The sequence below is a fragment of the Taudactylus pleione genome, unplaced genomic scaffold (genome assembly GCF_031769625.1).
Source record: "Taudactylus pleione unplaced genomic scaffold, aTauple2 ptg000019l, whole genome shotgun sequence".
NCBI lineage: Eukaryota > Metazoa > Chordata > Amphibia > Anura > Myobatrachidae > Taudactylus > Taudactylus pleione.
The window spans coordinates 22,278,709-22,301,892 of NW_028284421.1; the positions used below are offsets into that span (position 1 = coordinate 22,278,709).

The 23,184-nt window shown below is 43.2% G+C and overlaps 1 protein-coding gene across 2 annotated transcripts in view; it reads left to right on the forward strand.

Annotated features, from left to right (window-relative positions):
• Positions 1 to 3,356: 3,356 nt before the first annotated feature.
• The window catches only part of SNX22 (sorting nexin 22), a 69,880-nt gene continuing 50,052 nt past the window's right edge, over positions 3,357 to 23,184 (forward strand). For both annotated transcript variants that reach the window (XM_088443718.1, XM_088443716.1), the window contains exon 1: positions 3,357 to 3,627. In XM_088443718.1, the coding sequence (XP_088299844.1) occupies positions 3,565 to 3,627 (63 nt within the window). In that variant the 5' untranslated portion in view covers positions 3,357 to 3,564. The remainder of the gene's footprint in view (positions 3,628 to 23,184) is intronic.

The following is a 23,184-nucleotide window of genomic DNA, read 5'->3' on the forward strand; positions in this document are numbered from 1 at the left end:
GGTTAATATTTTTTTTATCATGATAATGTTGTTGATTTTTCTATATATTAGTGAAGTGTTTCTAGAAGATTTTTCAGTGCATTAAGAAGAAATCAGATGATGCAATTTATGAGAGATATGAACTTTCTTGAGTTATGTTCAGAATGTTCAGAGGATGGACTGATAACACAGGAATATGCGGACTGTACACGTCTCGTCAGCAATTCACGAATATATGCATGCTTGTGTATATCACTATTCCTTTTATTGCAATTAAGAGTATATGGAAGTAGTTGAGAATATATAAATTAGTTGTGTGATTTGCAGAAGACGTTTTTGTCGAATGGCTTTAGCCTAGAGTGCATAGGGCCTACTCTATCCCCTTTAAAGTAGGCAAATCCTGTGTGTGATGCAGCTGCCATCTTGTTTAGTGGTTAACAATAAGAATTGTAGCTTTAAAATGTCCGTATTTAGTGTGTACAGACTAGCAGGCAGCAGGTCTCAGATTTAATAAACAAAAATAGTTAAATCAGACAGCCTTGGTCTGCAAGAAGCAGCAGCTGAAGGCTACATGGGAACAAGAATTGAAGATAACATATTATATTGTCAATATTATGATTAGGACATATAAACAATTAGGGTCTAGTACTTATGAATATTAAATAAATTAATATTCCCCATTTTTGGGTTAACTGGAGATATAGCCAAAAAGTATAGTATAAAGCTCATGAGAGAAAGAAGGAGGGGGAGCAGTCAGGGAGCACTCAGAGGAAGGAGGAGGGAGCACATAACGAGGGTGCTGGGTGCGGTTGCCGTACGTATGTATGAAATTGGCTGACTGGTATGCTACACTGGGGATCACAAATTTATTTCACAAATATTCCCTACTGCTGCTAATATAACCTAAGTGTTTTTGTTGTAACTCATTGGCAAACATACATGTATAATTACGCTGTCTTTAAGTAAAAGCATTGTCATTTATTTAGAATCTGTATTGGTGTGAATTATTTCATTATCCTTTATAGCAAGTAAGGTTTATAAATTTATTTATTTATTTATTACCAGTTATTTATATAGCGCACACACATATTCCGCAGCGCTTTACAGAGAATATTTGGCCATTCACATCAGTCCCTGCCCCAGTGGAGCTTACACTCTATATTCCCTCTATATCACATGCACATACACATACACACTAGGGTTAAATAAATCTAGAACACATTGTGTTATCAATATATATATATATACAGTATATATAGCAGCTTTCAGTCACAAAGAACAGAAATGAGAGACCAGCACACCACCTTAATTCAAAATTTGTACTCCAAAAATAGTGTAAAAAAATACAGCCATTTAGGTTTATTCAAATGTGAATGTCACACATAAATAAAGGTATCATGTAGTAATTGAGTAGCAGCCAAAATCAGAGAGTGCCGCAGAAGCAGCAATACAAAACATTCATAAAACTGATGGCAACATGTACACTCAACAGCAGCCTGGTGACAGTATGCAGATTAAAAGTATATTTGTGTATATAAAGGCACCACATACACCGCATAGCGCTAATCTTTACCTATCGATCATAAGTACCACATCCTGATTGAGCAGCTTCATTTATACTCAGCGCAGGACCATAATTTTATTTCTAACACAGTCAATGATTGGCTGTTAAGGTCATAAACACCGAAAATCGAGGTGGACTCCCCCCCCCCCACCATGCTGGAGATCCTGGACACAGCCGGTACCGAGCAGTTTACCTATGCAGGATCTCTACATCAAGAACGGCCAAGGCTTATCCTGGAGCACAGCCAGGTCAACCATATCACTAAAACCAGGACTGTGAGGCCTCCATTTGTTAATGATCGCTTTTGCAACACTATCATGACATGACAGTACCGCCCATGATCGCATTGCAACATGTGATTATAGCGGCCGGATGTATCATCTGGGACATGCAGGGACACGGGCACCGAAAGGAGCCCGTCCTTGCAATGTGCCCAGAGAGCTGCCGGCCAGTGCAGGGGTTGCTGCGCATGCACAGTCTTGCGGACTACACATGCACAGTCGCTATAGCTGGGGAGGGTTCCGGACGATCCCTCCGCCGGCTAATTATGCGCGGTGTAGCCCATAGGCTACAGCAGCTAACCCCATCTTCATGCATCGCATTCCAGATATTGGTAAATTTGGCAGCATCGCATCCCCATTGGAACCTAGGGGGGATGCGGCTGCCTGTGGTAATGGAGGGATCACAGCAGGTATCGGAGATACCTGCTGCGGTGCCTCCTTAATACATCCGGGGGATACTTAATATTTGAAGTAAACCCCCGCAAACGGGTGTTTTTGGGGATTATACCTCAAAAATACTTTGACCGGTTAAGGTGCCCATCCACTAAACGATTATGTTGAGCGATTGAACTATAACGATTGTTCAATCATTCATAAATCGTTTGCAAAAATGTCTAAAACGACCAGCGATGCGCATGCCTGCTGGTCATTTAGACATCTATCATCGTGCAAACATGCTCGTCAACCTGACGATAATATCAGGTTGAGCATGTTTGCAGATGATTGATGAGTCTGTACTGTGCAGGCTCATCACAGACTGACAAACGACTGCACGATTACAATGTTGTAATCGTGCAGTCGTTTTCATGTCTGCTAGTGGATGGGCATCTTTAGTGTGCATTGAGGACCGCGGTTTGAAATCACTGATGTACCATATATGGCCCCCATTTACTAACAAGTTTTATCACCAAAATGAGTGATAAATGTTACTGTGTATGATAAATGGTTCTCCAGCCAATCAACTCCCTACTGTCATTTTTCTAATAGTTGACATTTGGGAGCTGATTGGCTGGAGTACTATTATCATACACAGTGAAATTTATCACTGGTTTTGGTGATAAAACTCGTTAGTCACTGAGGACAATAGTCAAATGCATCAAAACTGGCACAAAGATGTGTACCTATGACTCACATCATGCAGAACTTATTTATCACTTTCATTGCTGGTGCAAAGTTTATGGCCCAAAACTACATAGCTTAGCTAACCTGTTTTCCTCAGCTGTGTATACGAACTGTACAGTGGGCAGCGCAGAATCACGGACACACCCACTTACACTATAGCCGGGAACAGCTTTGATCTTTAAACCTGCATTAGGACAAATTGGATTTATTAGCACTGCATTGAGGACGGACCATTACAGTCCGATAGGGCTCCAGTCCCGGGCACTGGATGTAGCGGAGGAGGGAGGTAGCAGCTTGCACGCAGGAGTGCACATGAATGAAGCTGCTGGGGAGGGGACAATGTTGCTGGGGAGGGGCTGGGAAGCAGTGTAGGGTTACTAAGTTTCTATCAGCTGAAGAGGGCATAGTAGTAACTTGGAGAGAGGGATGGGGGTGGGGTGACATGATGAGTACATCAAATGTTTTGTAGCCAGACCTGTGTTACTGATCCCGGACAACAAGGCTGAAAGTATGGGCACACACTGCCAGTGCCAGCACCTGGGGAGAGAGGAGAGACCCTGAGCTGGGTACACTTGTTTCACTTTGTCCATCATCAGGGCACGGCTCCCGGCACTGACCATGATCGAGGTGTACATCCCTTCTGTGGGGCACCAGGTGGTACAGCCAGACAAGACCCACACGGTGAGTGGCAGGCTGCTTCCATATAGTGCTGCTGAGATCTGCATTGTACGCGTACAGTTTATTATCATATACGCATATCCTGGTTGCTACAACTGTATGTCACACACGGACTAATATCTGGAGGCGATCAGGTGACCATTTGCCCTTTGTTTGCTTTGTCTGGACTCTGTAGTACGAAGGGCAGGCTAGCTAGCCCAACATTGGGAAGAGGCTAATGAAATGCAAAATAATGATTTAGAGTAGTTTAACCTAAATAATGTTTTCTGCTGTTGCCAAACGTGTGAGATGGTATATGTGATTAATAATAATAATAATAATAATAATAATAATAATAATAATAATAATATAGGGCTTTTCTCCAATAGTTGACTGCTGGTATGTTATACAAATGCAGCATGTGAGTTTCAGTAGCTGCTACTTATAGTACATACATATACAGTATGACATGTCGCCTGAGTCTGTTTACCCAGCGAGTTCCATAAACAAGTGAATGCTAGGCTGGCTTATTGCTATTACAGGGTAACTAGCTGTGTGTGTCTAGACTTTGAACAACGTTTGATTGTGCAATTTGTCTTGGAGTCAGTGCCTCTGAAATTCAGTACTGAACACTGATCTGCTTCATGTCAGTGTATTCTAGGGAATCGGTATGTAATGCCGGCTGTCGGGATGCCTCCTCCTGTCACAATAGCGACAGCGGTAACCCGACAGGGGTCAGGTAAGTATACTAACCCATTCTAGTACTTGTCACCCCCCCCCCCCAACTAACCCATTCTAGTACTTGTCGCCCCCCCCCCCCCCCCCTTCTTCCCTGTCATCCTTAGGGTCTGACTGCTATGTGATGGTGGATAAAGTTGAGCTTCTGCTTGTCACATATTTTATGATTGGCAGCCACCAGCACTGGTTTTGTCTATGACATTGACCATAAATCATTTTATTTGGTCCTGGACCACCAACTGGTGTCACTCCTGCAAGTGCCCAGCAGCACTCCGGGGTACCACAGCACCCAGTTTGGAAACCACTGTAGTAGTGTGCTTTACTCAGATACAAATACTACAGGGTGGCCACCTGAAGTGCCTCTGTTTTATTTTTTTTTAAATATCTTTTTATTATATCCAAAATTCACTAATTACATACATATAAAAAAATGTTACAACAAATGTATATCTTGCATCATAAAAAACAAAACAAAACATATACATGCAATATAAAACATAAATTTTGTGGAATGTTGAGTTTCTAAATTTTGTCTTTTTTACTTTTTATGGAGAGAGGGAAAGAGCCTAAAACATACCCCCCAAAAAGATATATATAGACCTTATTTATAGTTGTAAATATTATTAGACTCGGTTAATAAACCAGATGTATAATAAAACAAAATAAAAATAAAATGCAATAAAATAATAGAGAAAGTAAGGGTAAATAAACAAAAAACAGTGAAAATAAAATAAAAATAAATAGAAATAGAATGAACCATCTTACAATCATCAAAGCATACAATGATTATGTATTCTGTTAACTACTCCTCAGTGAGAATAAATCCTATAATGTGATATTATTACGTACCGATTTTAGCTGTCAAGATATTCGTCTCATCAAAGACCAAGTGGTATTGTCAAAAGCCTTCATAATACTATCGGAGGTTGTAGTAGGTAGGAAGTCTAAATATATTTCCCATTTCAAAATAAAGGTCTTGACTCCCCTTTCAATATCAAAAAGAGCAGCGCGTCTATCAAAATATATTGCATTTAGCAATTCAAATTTCAACATTTCTAAAGATGGGACTCCTTTTGATAGCCAATATTGTAAGATCAGTTTTTTTGCTAGGGTCATAATAGTCATTAATAATGGCAACAATTTATTTTTAATTAAATTTGGAGCCCAAGAGAAGAAATCTGCTAATATAAATGCTTCCCAAGAAAAAGGAAGATTGCTCTTCGTAATCTGTTGGACAAAATTATGAACTTTGGGCCTGATTCAGACCCACTCGCGAGCGGCTGTCCGCTCGCAAGTGGGTCGATGGTCTGCACTGAGCATGCGCACGACGGAGGGAGCTCCGTCGTGCGCATGCGCCAGACGCGACGAGCGAAGGACTTTCCTTCGTTCGTTGTGTCTGATCAAAGGGGGCGTGCTGTCGATGTTGATTGACAGCACGCCCCCTTTGGTGGGCGTGCCGGGGGCGTGCCTCCCTGACGGGGGCGTTCCCAAGGGAACGCCTACCGTCAGAAGCCGGCCCACTGACATCACTAGTGATGTCAGTGGGAGTGATTTTGGCTCTGATAGAGCCAAAATCACTCCGGGCCTTGCGGTTGAAAACCTCAACCGCAGGCTCCGGCTCGCAGTGGCGATGGTCACGACCATCGCGGCCATCAAACTGCACGCTCGTATAGGCTGTGGGTGGTGACCCACAGCTATACGAGCATCCAGGAGGACGCTCCATAATTATGGAGGGCGGCCCTCATTCAGAGCGTGCGCTCTGCTCAGAGCGTACGGCTCTGAATGAGGGCCTTTATACCAAAATTTCTTGATCTTAGAGCATTGCCATATATTGTGAATAAAGTTACTAGAAGATGAGGAGCATTTTGGGCAACAAGCAAACTTAGGATCTGAGGGCCTGATTCAGACCCGCTCGCGAGCGCTGAGCGCTCGCAAGCGGGTCGATGGTGCCCTAATGCACATGCGCACGATGGAAGGAGCTCCGTCGTGCGCATGCACGAGACCCGCATAGCGACAGCCAAGCTGACGCTATGGGTCTCGCACCAAAGGGGGCGTGCTGTCGATGGTGAGTGACAGCACGCCCCCTTTGGTGGGCGTGCCGGGGGCGTTGCTGTCCAGACGGAGGCGTTCCCATGGGAACGCCTACCATCTGGGGTCGGCCCCACTAACATCACTAGTGATGTCAGTGGGAGTGCTTTTGGCTCTGATAGAGCCAAAAGCGCTCCTGGGCTTGCGGCAGCGAGACCCTACCGCAGGGTCTCGTCGCAAGCCCGATGGTCGCGATGGTCTTGACCATCGCGACCATTTTTTGGCCGCTCGCATAAGCTGTGGGTGGTCACCCACAGCTATGCGAGCGCTCCATTTTTAGGTAGGAGGGCCCTGATCCAGAGCGAGCACTCTGGTCAGAGCGTCCGACTCTGAATCAGGCCCTGAGTTGGTAATTCTGCTCCATTGCACTTGGGAAAGATAGGCTCTGTTAAGAAATTTGATATGAATTTCTTGAAGTTTAGCTGATTTTAGCCACTTTAGGATCGATGGGAGTTGTTTCATGGTTCTGTTGAAAAATATATAATCAGGAAAATCTTGTGACCAAGCGGACCATACCTTACACCATAACTTATTGATATCTTGTATCAATAAATCATTATACAAATGGCAAATTTAAATTTGTGGGTGGAGGCTATAGTAAGTATTGAGTAAATAGGAGTTAGTGAGTCATGATGTAAGAGCAAGTCATATGAACCAAAATCCACTTTACTTTGGATGTAGTGCCTGACCTGCAGATACATATAAAAATGTGAATTAGGAATATTATATAGGTCCCTAAGCTGCTGAAAAGAATAAAGATTGCCCCCAGGATCAAACACGTTCTGAATGGCTGCCAATCCCTTTCGTTTCCACAGCTGGTAGAAAGAATTTGAGAGCGAGGGCACAAAATCAGGGTTACCCCATAGTGGTATGTATTTGGTTTTGCTGAAATTTTAACCGAGACTTTTATGTATAAAAGACCATGCTCTATATGTGTCCATAAATAATACATTTTGAAGAATCCCTTTTGGCAATTTAGAACGAGGTAAATGTAACAATGCTGCCGTAGCATAAGGTTTAAACAGTTCCTCTTCTAGTAGTTGATTTGTAAAATTAGCTTGGCCTAGACACCAGTCCGAGCCATATCTAAAGGCAGCCGTGCAAGAGTGTGTAAAGATATCCGGAAGACCTAGTCCCCCTTTACTTTTAGGTTGAAGTAACCGATTTCTAGCAATACTGGGTTTCTTTCGGTTCCATAAGAATCGTTGAAATGCCTTTGTACATCTAGAAGTGTCATTTTTCAATAAGAATAAGGGTAGCATTTGAAGCGGATACATCAGTTTAGGGAATAAAATATTTTTTATAATCACCGCTCTCTCCAATAAAGAAAGTGGTAGACATCCAGTGCTGTAGTTTCTGTAGAATTTTGGTTATAATTGAAGGAAAATTAGCATTATAGATTTAGTGAATTGATGATTTTATGATAATGCCTAGGTATTTTAATTTAGATGCAACCGGAAAAGCTTCATCTAAGGTTGCGTATTCTGCTAGTTGACCAGGTCTAGTTAATGGTAGAATTTCCAATTTAGTTATGTTTATTTTATACCCAGCAAATGAGCTATAGAGATTAATTTGTTGTAAAATAGCAGGGATGGGTAGAAGCGGACGTGAAACGAAAAGTAGCATGTCATCCGCATACAGTGATAACTTAAGCTCCATTGTACCCACTTTAATACCTCTAAAGTCTCCATTCAATCTAAGAGCCACTGCCAGGGGTTCTAGGATCAATGCGAATAGGAGAGGGGAGAGAGGGCAGCCTTGTCTAGTTCCACGTTCTATACAAATAGGGAGTGAGACATAGTTATTAGCTACTATTCGTGAGGATGAGCAATTGCTTAGTGCCTGAATAAGCAATATAAATTGGGAGGGAAAACCAAAATTGCGGAGTGTCTCATACAGGTGATCCCAAACCACTAAATCAAACGCTTTCTCAGCATCTAATGAAATCAGAAGCTGAGGTTCATTTTCTTTAAATTCTTCGAGACGTTGCAATACTGCCGATACTTTATGTATGTTGGATACAGCACTGCGCCCCCACACAAATCCTGTTTGATCCTGATGTAGGGATCACCCCCTTGAGTCGGTCCGCAATAATTTTTGTAAAAATTTTATAATCCACATTCAATAAGGATATGGGGCGATAAGAAGCGGGCAATATGAGATCCCTATCGGACTTCGGGAGGACTTTGATAAAAGCATCATTAAAATAAGAGGGTGGCGTATTACCTGCTAATATGGAATTGTACAGATTAGTTAAAGGTGAAACCACAGAAGTTTTAAGACCTTTATAAAATTCTCCGGTAAAACCGTCTGGACCTGGCGATTTCACCGGTTTGAGACCCTTAATAACTGACATCACTTCAGTTTCGGTAATAGGGGCGATTATAGATGTCTTTTGATCCTCTGTTAATATAGGGAGCGTTATAGAGTCCCAAAAAGTTTGTTTATTCTGTATATTTATGGATTCTTGAGAATATAGTTTTGCATAGAAATTCCGTAGGGTTTCTAGAATGGCAGGGCCTGAAGTACATAACGTGCCTGAATCATCAGTCAACTTCAAGATAGTTGAATCATTCCTATTTCCCCGCAAAAAAAATTGGACATAAGTTTACTATTCTTATTTCCATGAGCATGAAACTGATATCTATTATTATGTACTCTTTTATCTCCTATCTGCTGAATCAGTGTGTCAAATGTCAGTTTACATTCTTTGAATTTGGATTTGTGAAGGGGGGATGAGGAATGATGGAGTAATTCATATGCATTCGTCAGTTCTAGTTGTGCTGTTCTTAGTAGTTCAGACTGGCATTTTTTATTATGTGCTACAAATGAAAGAATCCTACCTCTTATCACAGCCTTTGCCGCCTGCCAATATAGATTTGGAGTCTGTTGTTGATGCTGGGAATTAACCATCTGATATTCATCCCATGCATTTTGTACTATGGCCCTCATTCAGACCCACTCGCAAGCGGGCGCACGTACGTTAGGCGTACGTACAAAAATATTCAAATTCAATGGCTCGCTCATATTTTCGTTCGCATCTAAAATTCCTCCCTAAACTCAGGCGACCCCTCCTCTAACTAACGAGCGTACGAAATAGCGAGCGTACATCCCCGAAATGGCTTGGAAGGAACGCACGCACAAGTATAAACAGGAAGTGGCCTTGTCAGATGTCGATTACCTGCTCCTTTATTCTGCCTACCTCCATCAATCGTATCATGCCAATCAATGTATCAATTAGCTTAATTGTTTGTTTTTTTCAACACAATGCAAGAAACTTTACTCTTGTCCGTGTTTGTGTTTACCCGCAGAATACGTACGGATGAAACATTCGCTTTTATTGTTCAAAAAACATGTGAACCACAATTAAACAATTGTACAATTGCTGTGGCTCCCCGCATATTTCCCTGGGTTCATTTCTTTATTTAAATTTGCTTACGCATGTCACTGCATCAAGCCTATCATAACTCTCCAGAGATTTCTGGCCCTGTCGAACACATGACTCATACACTAACCAATAAAACTGCTCCTGTTAATTTCCAAAATACATTAGCCAATCAGAAAATTTTTACACACTTTATCAAAAATGATTTTTAAGAAAAACACCATTGCCATCATGAGAGCCTCCGCATTCACCAGGCGTGAGCTGCTGGTGCTTACGGAGGTCATGGATCGCCGGATCACCAGCCAACCTCAACCCATGACCAACCGCCAGAAGCGCTCCGCGTATGCGGAGGCACGGTCCCGCCTGCGGTCCTTCGGCTCACGCCGCAACATCGGGCAGCTGGAGTGCAGGTGGTCCGACCTGCAACGGCGAACGCCCCGCTTGCTGGCATGCTTTCGCATGGAGATCCTGGAAAGTAAGTGTTATGTATTGTGGTTTTAATGTTTGTGTTTGTGGGGCAAACTGCGTGTGCATGTTTTCCTGTCTGTCCTATTTATTATTTGTACTCATATCTGCGTGTGCATGTTTTCCTGTCTGTCCTATTTATTATTTGTACTCATATCTGCGTGTGCATGTTTTCCTGTCTGTCCTATTTATTATTTGTACTCATATCTGCGTGTGCATGTTTTCCTGTCTGTCCTATTTATTATTTGTATACTCATATCTGCGTGTGCATGTTTTCCTGTCTGTCCTATTTATTATTTGTACTCATATCTGCGTGTGCATGTTTTCCTGTCTGTCTTATTTATTATTTGTACTCATATCTGCGTGTGCATGTTTTCCTGTCTGTCCTATTTATTATTTGTACTCATATCTGCGTGTGCATGTTTTCCTGTCTGTCCTATTTATTATTTGTACTCATATCTGCGTGTGCATGTTTTCCTGTCTGTCCTATTTATTATTTGTACTCATATCTGCGTGTGCATGTTTTCCTGTCTGTCCTATTTATTATTTGTACTCATATCTGCGTGTGCATGTTTTCCTGTCTGTCTTATTTATTATTTGTACTCATATCTGCGTGTGCATGTTTTCCCTCTATTTCTGATTTATTCATTCTACTGCTATTTGGCTTTTTTTTTTTTTTTTTTAGTTTTGTTGCCCGGATTTGTCCATAAACTAACCGCAATTTCTTTGTCATATTTTAGGGGGACAGCCAAGACTCCGCCGTCACCGTCCGTCCAGACGGCGCTCCCGGCCACTATCCCCAACCCCCAGCCAACACTCCACCCCAAATCTTTCCCCTATTCCCCACTCCTCCCCATCCTTCCCAGACCCTCTCCCGGAAATGTCGGGCCTCCTTCCCCTCCGTCCCACTTCCCCCTCTCCTCCACCCACCCCTCTTCCAATTACCCCCTCCCCGGAGTCCATCATAACTCCTCCCCATTCTTTGGGGAATGACGGATCCTCCGAGGAGGATCATGGAGGTATTTCCGGAGCTCCCGTTTTGGCTCCCGGTATGTTTTTTTTTTCTATTTTTTTAAAGCACAAACTGTTTGTATGTAATCATGTGTCGTGCCTTTCTTCGTGTTTTTGTGGCTTGACTTTTGGTGATTTTGAAGGTTTGCCTTTACCTCTTCCTGGTGATTTCAACATACACATATCATACCTGTGGGAATTTTTACCTAGGCCTTGTATTTTTGCCAGCCCCCCCCTTTTTTTTTTTTTTTTTCGGTTTAGGAGTGATTTGGTTGTTTTTTTTTTTTTTTTATGTGGATTCCCTATTGTTGTATTAACCCACACACTTTTCTCACCCACAGAGGAACAGAGGCGTCGGCAAGAGGTGGCGGATTGTGTGGGGCAGATGCGCCAACATGTAATCGGCATTCTGGTGGCCCTCGACCGGCTGTCAGGCCTCCTTCGGCAGTAGTTTTTTTATTTTTGGTATTTTTTCAAAATAAATTTATTCAGACAAATATACGTTGTGGCTCATTTTTTAAATCCAAAACCAAGATAGTTTAGCATGACATAAGTAGACTGTTCCTGCAAGGATTTCCCTTTTTTAAAAGTTAGATTGTGTTTTGTCTTTGTATGTCAAACAGACCCAAGAAACACATAACAGTAACAATGTCATTTCCCTTTTTGGGTGTAGAGTCAATTACATATTTCTACATTTTACAGGTTCCTAGTTGGTGCGCAAGCTGCTTAGGCCAATCTTACAAATCCCAAGGTTGAGCCAGGCTTCCTTTTGGTGTGGGTTGGGAAGCTGAAAACATATTTAAGTTTAGCTCACCTGGCGTCAGTACTGGTTTACCCCTTAGTCAAATGTAACTTGTGTTAACCTGGTTACACTTGCTGTTAACGTCCCAAAAAAGGAAGACCATTTCACTCTCCAAACATTTATTCACAACATAACAGAGAAAACAAAGTGGTCACTCCCAAAAAAAGAACACAGTGATAAATTCAAATACAACACATACCAAGAAATAATTAAATCAAAACAAAAAATCAAGAACTGGTTGATGAAGGACCATGCCAACATGATTCCACAAACATGGCGTTGCGATATGGGTTCCAGAATATATGCCCAAAAGGACCAGATCCAGGTTTGGTAAGGGTAGCAGGAAGTAGTGAGCGTTGGAGTGCCAAAGATTATGTGAACAAACAGAAGATGGTGAGAAAAAAAAAACAAAATTAGATGTTCGCAAACAAACACAAACACATTAGGTATAAACACTGTAGTTTTGTTCAAACTTACCTAAAAAATCTGGCCACCACATCATCGCGTATGGCCCCCCCACATACTGACCTTCGACCAACCTCGGGGGGGCCATCCTCAGGTAAGGCATCCTCTGGCTGCATTGGGACACCACTCCTTATGGCAATGTTGTGAAATATCCCACACAGGACCACAATTTTAGACACCATATCCGGCACATACATGAGCTCGCCACCAGAGCGGTGGAGGCATCTGAATCGGCCTTTTAAAAGGCCGATACAGCGCTCCACCACTTGCCTGGTGGCTGTAAGTGCGGAATTATACGCACTTTGTGGCCCTGGTGTGGGAGCCAAATAAGGAGTGAGCAGCCAGGACATGCAAGGGTATCCACTGTCTCCTGTGAAAAAAAATAGACCACATCAGGAACACTGTGTATCAAGCTTAACATTGTTATGTACTAAAGGTCTCCACTTACCCAGAAGCCACGCATCACCAGCTTGTAGGTTGGTTAATTTCTGCCATATCCCTGATTGCCGGATGACGAAGGAGTCATGAGCACTTCCTGGTAATTTAGCATTCAGGGACAGGATCTGGAGGGAGGCATCACATACCACCATTACATTCAGGGAGTGATAGTGTTTACGGTTTCTAAATATTGCCTCCAGCCGTGCTGGAGGCTGAAGTGGTATGTGAGTACCATCCACAACCCCTATGATGTGTGGGAAGCCAGCTATTTGTTAAAAATTGGCCTTGGCCACACTAAGGGCACCCATATCCAAAGGCATTTTAATAAAATGATGGAGGTGCTTGAAAAGTGCCTCCATCACTGCCCTCAGGATCCGGGAAAAGGAGGATTGGGAGATGCCCGCCACTATTCCCACCGTTGTTTGAAACGATCCTGAGGCACAGAAATGTAACACCGCCATAAATTGCGTCAGTGGTGGTATTGCTGTTGGACTGTCAATTTGCCGCTCAAGATCACTTTCTATTAATGAGAGAGTGTCTATGATGATTTTGGGAGGTAGACGGTAGCGTCTTAAAACCTCATCATCGGGCATTCCAAAAAGGGTGACACGTGTTCGAAATATCTGGGGCCTTGCATGCCTACGATGCCTATGCCTGGGACGAGTTTGAGGTTGGTCGTCTTCCGGGAGCAGGGCCAGAACAATTCGCCCCAGATCTACCTGAAATTCAAAGTTTACAATGTAAGGCTTTTGAGCCACCCCAAAAGTAACATAAAACAACTTAGCTTTCTGATACCATCCATAGCTGCTTACATGCCGGGGTATTGTCATGATACGTATAAACTGTAAAAAAGCCAAAAATGATACATCAAAAATTTAGAGGGTGATTTTTTGTTTGTCAAATTGTTGCAAGCCAACACATAAAATAGGCGAAACACACATTTGGCCATCGATGAAAACGACATTGCACACCGTACGTCAAATAGGGTTCAAATGGACCCCAAAAATGGAAAAGGGAAAAGCAAAACTGGTTTACATGATGAATAAGCCTCGAAAAATGCATTAATTAGTTCGCAAATGCAAGTCACTACACCAACAGTCAAAAATGCGTTAATTAGTTCGCAAATGCAAGTCACTACACAAACAGTCAAAAATGCGTTAATTAGTTCGCAAATGCAAGTCACTACACAAACAGTCAAAAATGCGTTAATTAGTTCGCAAATGCAAGTCACTACACCAACAGTCAAAAATGCGTTAATTAGTTCGCAAATGCTTGAAAAAAAATGGACTTACCCAACTCGAATATATAAGATTTCCAACAAAAAGGTCTTTGGGTCCGAAAGCCAAAACAAACTAAAAAAGATGAAATTAGTGTTTTAAAAAAAATAGCTAACCAAAAACCAGAAGTAGACACCAATTGGCCACAAATTAGACTGCACAAAACTTACCAAATCAGGAAAGGATGGGGAAAAAAAGCAAAAAAATGCGAACGGAAAACCAAAACAACTGTAGCCAAACCAAAAAAAAAACAACTCTGCCAAATCCTCCAACCGCAAACAACCAAATCCAAACAACTTAACCGCCAACAATCCAACAACCCAACCTCGACTCCACACACACCAAGCCATAAATAGTGTTTATTTTCCCGCACAAATTAAGGATGAATCATAGGGACGCACAATCAATGATGCGGCCACAAACTAAGGACGCATGTATAAATACGTCACGAAATCACATTGAATTTCTGGTTGATTTCATTCTGGAAGCAGAGACATGGCTTCAGACCAGGGAAACAATGGCCAAAAATCCGGCGGTAAGGCCTTCATGCATTTTGTCTCAATGATTCTTTTTAAACATAATATTGTGCAAGTTGTGAAGTGGCTAAATCTGCATATTTACCCAAATAGGTGAGGAGGATGACATGGAAGAGACTGCTGGCCCCAGTCAACCCGCCAAAGCTGCCAAAAAAAAAAGGCAGCCACATTTCACAAGCAAGGAGATGGAGGTTTTGATCCAGAAGTGCGTTGACATCCTGCCCCAGGCAGCCAGGAATATGAGCCAAAGCCAGAAGTGGAGAATGTGGGAGGAGGTCGCCGTTGCTGTCAATAGGGTGGGTGATTATGTCCGTCTAGCCCGGGATGTCAAACGGCGGTAAGTAAACACTTTCCCATCCTATAAACAAACCCCATTGTAAAAAAAAGGATAATGGTTCCAATTTCATTCCACAGATGGGCAGACTTCAAATATCGTCTCAAGCAAAAACTTGCCGACAGGGCTAGGCATGCAAGGGGGACAGGTGGGGGTCCCACCCCTGTGTCATTGGAGTTGACAGACTTAGAAGAGCTGGCACAGGGGTGTGTGCAGGCTGTGGAGGTGTTTGGCGTGTCCAACATGGATACGGACATGCCAGACTTTGCGGCTCCTCATGTTGGCCAAGGTAAGTCTTGTGATGTCACCAACTCTGAAATGCTATTGTGCCAATATGTAGATTCTAATGTGAGTCTTTTCGCATTTTTCCGAACAGAGACAGAGGCGGATGAGTCTGCTCCAGAGGGGAGCCTTGGCCGCAGAATTTCTGCTGGCTCTGCAGGGGAGGAACCAGTACATCCGGCTGAGGACCCTGCAGAAGCCAGTCCAGGGCGTGCCCCCTCGCAGGCAGTGGGCCTCCTCACAGAACTCAATTTTAAATCGGATTTCCATACGGAGATTCTGCAGAGGATGGACGCCAGTCTGATACGGGTGGCTGAGGCCCTGGAGCAAAATGCTGCGGCCAACGTGACCATTGCTCAGGCCCTGGCGGAAAATACCAGGGCCAACATCCGCATCGCCGATGCCCTGGAGCAGCTCGTTCGCCAGCACATGGTGGAGCCGACCTCCCTTCCTGCCGGAACATCCGGATCCTCCACCTCTGGCACAACATCAGCCAATCCTCCAAATGTGCCTAGCCCTGTGCCTAGTCCAGAGGCCACAACATCTGCCTCTGGACAGGCCAGCCCGATGGCATCCCGGACCCGGTCTGGCGCCCACCCTCACCCAGCCAAACGGGCGAGAAAACGGTGACAGCAATGGCGACTTTTCCCACACTCCTTCTGTGCTTGGCTCATATTCCTTTCTGGTCAAAACTTCCCTCTCCTTTCTTGTGAAATTTTTTTACATTTGGTATTTACGTTTATGTTACCAGTTATGGCTTTTTTTTTTTTTAAACAAATATCTTTGCCACAAAAAAAAGGCAACAAAATATTAGGCCAATTTGTTTGTGTTTAAACAATAAATTTAAAACAAAAAACTGACATTGTATTGTGACATTATTGTACAAATGGGTTACATTTAATCCTGGCCCTAAAGGCAAAAACTGACCCTCTTAAAAAAAAAAAAGGCCTCTTTAAGGAACGTTTAAAAAATCACATAGCGATGCAAATTCCACAGTAAACCAAAAAAAAGGGGAGCTAATTAAAACATGATGACATTATTGTTACAATAGGCCATAACCAACAAATTGTGGCCAAAATAAAACACCAAAAATGTACGCTAATTGATTGTGTAATCATGACATTAGCAGCTCTGATTTCCACCTGCGTCCGCTTTTGTGCTATCCCAATAAACTGCTTTCCAAACACATACCAAGCCGGTTTTCAATCCAACACTAATTACTTTACTGACCAGCCGCGATTAATCGCAGCACCATCGTTGAGTCCAGGGACGGAGGAGAAGGCCATCGCCAATGTGGTCGAGTAATCCTGACCCTAAGCTGTGCGAGCATTTTGAAGGGAAAGCGGATGTTCCAGTGACGTATGAGACGGTCCGAACACATTTGACGTTCGCATCTGCTAATGTATGTACGCCCCAAAAACGCCTCGCCATGCCTGCGTTTTTTCATCTCCACCCCCGTCAACACCCCAAAACGCCCTGTTCTGTCAATCACATTTGACATGTCACTTCCTGTACGCTATTTTAGGAACGAGAGAAAAAAAACTCGCAATCTGCCGTACGCACATGCGCAGTGTAACACCGACGCATGCGCGGTTAGTCAACATCGGAACGCAACGAGCGTACTGTTGTTAACGTGCGGCTCTGAATGAGGGCCTATGTTCCTAAATTTAGTAGAAGAGGTCATAAAAGAGGGAAAGCGACATTGTCTAAAATCCCCTAGCGGTACCAATGTGTTCACTTTAATCCATATGAGGGCATGGTCTGACAATCCTATCGTCTCTATACCAGACTCCGGTATTCTAAAAGTTAGCGTGGAAGAAGTGAGAAAATAGTCAATTCTAGTGAATGCAGAATGGGGGGCTGAGTAAAAGGTGAATTCCTTATCTATTGGGTGATTATATCGCCAAATGTCAACTAATTGGAGACGTCTAAGGAGATAATGAATACCCACTTTGCGTGTTGTAATAGGATTAGAGGCTGTAGACTGACGGTCCATATAACTAGAGGCAACAATATTTAAATCTCCTCCCAAGATTACCGTGGAGTCAAGATATGGACTCAATAAATTAGCTAGGGACACAAAGAATTGTTTGTCATAAATTGTGGGTGCATAAATATTGCAAAGTGTATAAGTTAATTCAAATATCTTAATTACCAAAAGTACAAATCGGCCCTCAGTATCTGATTGTTGGTGTAAAATAGTATAAGGTAGATTCTTCCTTATTAGAATTGCGACGCCTCTGGATTTAGAATTGTAAGACGCAAAAGTCACTACGAAGTGCCTCTGTTTAAATATAATTTAATATAACAATTTTTTTTCTTTTTGTGGCTTTATGATATATTTAAAGCTAGTAGACACCAGCAATCAGGACAAGTAAATGTGGAGACCAGTGTAAGTCTCACTGAGTAAATAATCTAGTCACATATAAATACATGGTGAATTATGTCCTATAGCATTGCTACTTGTCAAACTAGGTGCAGGTACCAATAGTCTATCATATATTATTATTATTATTGTTGTTATTATTATTATTATTATTATTATTATTATTATTATTACCAGTTATTTATATAGCACGCACATATTCAGCAGCGCTTTACAGAGAATATTGGTCCATTCACATCATTCCCTGCCCCAGTGGAGATTACAATCTAAGTACCACATGCATACACTAGGGTTAATTTTTGTTGGAACCCAATTAACCTACAGTCATTTAGCACTATCGTCCTAGGAACAGAAACAGCAAATGAATGAATAAGACACTATTTTGGCATACACATAACTTCTATTGCAGTCACATATACCATATGTTTCTTCCCTTTGGGCTAGGTTAGGTAATTGAAAAAGACGAGGACACACACTTTTTTATATTTCACCATATTGAATAAATGGGTAGGGGATATCAATATCCCACAACTTAGAACTGATCAAAGTTAGAAATATTGAGAATAAGACTGAGAAAATAGTTTGATTAAGCTCCATGATTTGCCATGTTTGGTATTGGGAAACCCTGCTGTAATTTGATTATAGAATTTTTGAGGATGGCAGATAACTACTGTCCATCTGTGGGCATCCAAAGATTCCCGGGTCACTTGGCTTGATTGCTGAACATCTGGATGTGACCCATTTAGCTACACACAAAAGGATTCCCTGGTTTAGCATGTTGGCCGTCAGGATGAGCCCACGGATGGCAAGTGCACTGAGATGGCAGATCTACATAAATAATCATTAAAACACAGGGCACTAAAACTGATCACCTACATAACAATCCAAATAGCCACATGTTGTCCACATGTGCAGGAATAACGGGCACATGTAGGGTTTACAGCTGTGCCAATATGCAAAGTTGGACGATTCGCAAAGCGCATGCAGCTCTACACCAGTAGTATGTGCCCCAGGCATGCATCTAGGATTATCACCTTTTTTTGTTTTCAGGGGCATAACCAAAACCACAGAAGGGTTCTTCTTAAATGCGTTAATAGGGTGAGTTTTGAGAGACAGATATGTGAAGAGGTTAGGCGTGTAGCTGGCAGAATATAATCAGGGGTTAATTTAACATCTGGTGAGCCAGAGACAAATATTAGGTGATAGAGGAGACAAAAACTTGGTACAGGGGTTAATTTTAACATTAGATAAAATATGCAGATATGACAAAGATGCACGGGGATTATATTGCAAGGCAGAACTAAAATAAAAAGGTTCATTTAGAGGGGATTAGCCATGCTGGCTGAGGTGACACGGCAGATGCCAGTCTATTTACTAGTAACAAATACATTTGACTTCTTAATAAGTACTAAATCTAATATATTTGATACTTTGTAATTCAATGCTTCTTTGTATGACAGAATAGTCATGTTTACAACTCTTCAATGCATGTTTCTTAATATTTTTAAAAAGCCAGGCAACATCCCAAGTCACTGACATCAATATCTACCTATAGCCTATGTTTCTATGGGGCATATTTTGTAATTATTGGGGTTTAGAACAGAGCAGGGGGTGGAACAGAGAAGGGTGGGAGTCGTAACATGGCAGAGGGGAGGGGAGGCTGGACAGATCAAGGACAAGGGCGGAACAGAACTGGGGGGAAGAAGAGCAGTGCAGGAGGTATACAATCGGGAAGCCGGCTGCCTTAATACCGGCAGCCCGCTTCCCGACTGTCATATCCCGGCGAGGGTGAAATGCCGGGCATCTAGATGTAGACGCCTGACATTTCCCCGACGCCAGGAGACCGGTGCCCGGCATCCCGATCGAAGGGATGCCGGGTGCCGCGAGCGGACAGCCACGGGGGGGAGGGTTAGGTTTAGGGCACCCGGGGGGTCTTAGGGTTAGGCACCCCCCTGGGAGGGTTAGGGTTAGGCTAGGGGGAGGGAGGGTTAGGGTTAGGCATCCCCGGGGGGGACTTACGGTTAGGCACCCCCCCGGGGAACTTAGGTTTAGGCAGCGGGGAAGGGGGGATGGTTAGGGTTAGGCACTTGGGGGGGGAGGTTAGGGTTAGGCACCCCTAAGGAGGGTTAGGGTTAGGAGGCTAGGTTAGTCAATACTTACCTATCGAAGATCGGGATATCCAGCGCTGTCGGGCTTCCGCTGCCGGGAACTCTGCTTTGGTCGGCCAGGCGGTATTTCATACCGATTCCGTGCAGGGGGAAGGTGGGATAGAACTAGGTGTGTGGGAAGGGGGTTGCACAACAGTTCAGGGGTGAGGCGGAACAGTGCAGGAGTGAAGGCAGGACGTAACAAGGGAGAAGGCAGGATAGAACCAGGGGGAGGGTTACGGAACAGGTGGGAGGCAGAACAATGCAGGGGAGAACCTGGACTGACTAAGGGAGGAGGCAGGTTGGACTAAGGGGAGGCAGAACACAGCAGGAGGGAGGTGGAACAGTGCAGAGGGGAGGCGAAATGGACCAGAGGGAGACTGGACCAAGCAAGAGGGAGGTGGCACAGCCATGTATTTGAAACTGAGGAGGCAGGTTGGCCTACATTCTGAACTCAAGACAACACCCATCCGGGATTGCTAATGCTCTGGACTCCAGACAGATCTTGAGGTTTCTGGACTGTCCAGAGAATCTCGGATGAGTGACATTTATGCTTTTGCTATTAGGTTTGATTGTAATTGAAAATAAACAACAACCTATAATGCAGATATAAAGTTCCTTCTCTTATACAAATAGGAGAAATCTACAAAATAAAACATTGCTAAAATACATCCCCAAATTATTTAATATAGACACGATCAATGAAGAAAGCACGTATCGGTTTCAGAGGGGAATCCACATAGGCAACTAGCTAGGGGCCTGCCCCCTTTCACAGTTACGCAGATGCTCTTACTGTACTCTGTCTGTCCCTGCACACCCTGTTCCTCCCCCATTCCCACCTCTCCAGTCATAAGGAGGAGCAATTATAAGATGCGACCAGGTCTGCATAGAAATTTAGGTGTACAGAACCAATTTGCATGTTGCGCATTACGCAGGCTAGTGTAAAACCAATTCTGCATCTCTGTGTAGAATAAATTCGATTATTACTGTGACTATTTGCCTTCACATGTCATGTACTGGAGTGGGTTCTGAGTCCGGAGTGCTGAGGATACACAAACCATGGGTTACTGGGCTATAAGACACATCCCATAGAAGAGTAATTAGGACACACCTCTGATGAAATCGCCAGGTTTGAAGAAACGCGTTAGAAGATCCAAGGAAGTCCTGTGGTGTCCTGTGGCACACACCGCTACATGTTTGTGGCATAAGAATAAAGTCCTTCTACAAATCTGTAGCCGCGATACGCTGGAGCGTCCCGTGGCTCTCTGTGGAAAAGATACTCCCCGCCAGCTCGAGCGACTCTGAGCCTGCAATCAATTTCTCCTACCTTGGGACACAGTTTTCATCTGAGGTAAAGGTGGCCACACACATGGCGATCTGCACACCATCAGCCGATGTGTACGATTTCCCTTGAAACTCTCCCCGGCAGCTCTGCACACGATCTCCACACAATTTGGTGTCTAATCTTCATACGCTCTCTCCTGCATCCAGATTTTCACAGTGCATCGGGTCCTTGATTGTCAGATCTGCCCGGGGACGCACATCGCATCGTGATCGTGAGTGGGGACTCATAATTTACTCAGGATTTGGCCATATTTTACACGATCTGTCGTTCCAATGTGTTGGAATCGTCCCGATCGGGTAAAATATCGCTATGTGTGTGGCCAGCAATAGCCTGCTTGCCGCGATCACAACTGGCCGGTGTGATCGCGTGCAGACGCTGCCTGGACACTGATCGTTATTAGCTGCTGAGAGTCCCGGCGCCCGCTTTAATTCTACAAGGGTAGTCAATACCAGGGGCCTCCCACGAGACAGACTGGCAGGTGAGTCTAAATACTACAAGTATATACTGGCTATACGGGAATCCTTTTTTCCAACATATAGTTTATCTTATTACAGCCGATAACACACAAGTGGCTTTAACACTCGAGACTGTATTCATCTCTCTTTGGGGATTTCTATACAAAGATTTGCCGATGCCGGTTTTCTATATGTGATTGCAATATTTGTTGTTTCCGTCAGAGCTTTTCAAATTTATCATCTAAGCCACAACTAACTGAAGGAACTCTAAATAATCACTACAAGTGCACTTTGTTGCAAACCTTGGGATATAATATGCTCGATGTTAGAATAGTGGATTCTTACACATTCTAATGTATCCGGATTACTAATTATATGTGGTTGATGCCTCAGGTGTAATAGTTACACATACATATGTTTATATACTGTATGTTTAGAATTTGTATTAGGATATATTCATTTGATACCATTGTTCTGATTTTTTTATATGTATTTTATTAAATTGTGTTTTGATATTTTTTATATATAACTGATTTATTATTTAAATTATTTTCTATCTTTGGGTAATTACTGTATATACTGAAAACCAAGCGCTGCTCTGTTTTTTTATTACACATGTCATGGTTGGATTGCAAAAAAATTCCATCAGTGATATGGTGTGCAGAAGCTTTAATAGCCACAGCCAGCATTTTGTTACTCTCAGGGGGTAGTGAAATGTATCCAGCTATAAAGTGTTTGTGCAGGAGGTGAGTATTCTCAATAGCAACACTGAATTCTATGATCTGATGTCCTGAATCCACACAAAGCAGGGTTACATTTATGGGTCTTCCAGCTGGACCCCTTTACTTTCTTATAAATGTTTCACTGTTCAGCTAGCAGAGGAAGCAGATGATTATTTACATGTACACATGTGGAAAAAAAATTGGAAAGGTGCCCCCATGTTTTATATAATACTACTGTACTGTACTATAATACTTCTAACCTGAGGAATGGTGGGGAGTTATCAAATGTTTTGTCCCATCCCTCCTGGCAGGGGTGTATCTATAATTGGTGCAGGTCCATATTTTCTAATACTTACCTCTCCAAGGTCCCGCCGCAGTAATTTTCCTGACATTTCGTGCATGAGCAGTGAGGAAATCACCAGGAAAATGGCGCATGTGGGCACAGGCTAGTGCTCTGAGTCTGCTGCTGCTGTGGTTAGCAGTCAGTCTGCTTCCGGCCACCAGGGAAGACGAGGGGGCCCCGGACGGGGAATGCACAATGGCCTCCTCCTCTCTTAATACGCCCCTGCCTCCAGGGCCAGTATTTGTGGATTGCTACTGCTTAGGTCACCATTATTACCAACTCCAGCAACCCCATCTGCCTCTGGTATTATAGAAATACTACAGACACTTAGTGATGAGAGCACTGGCCTGTTTTTCTTGTCT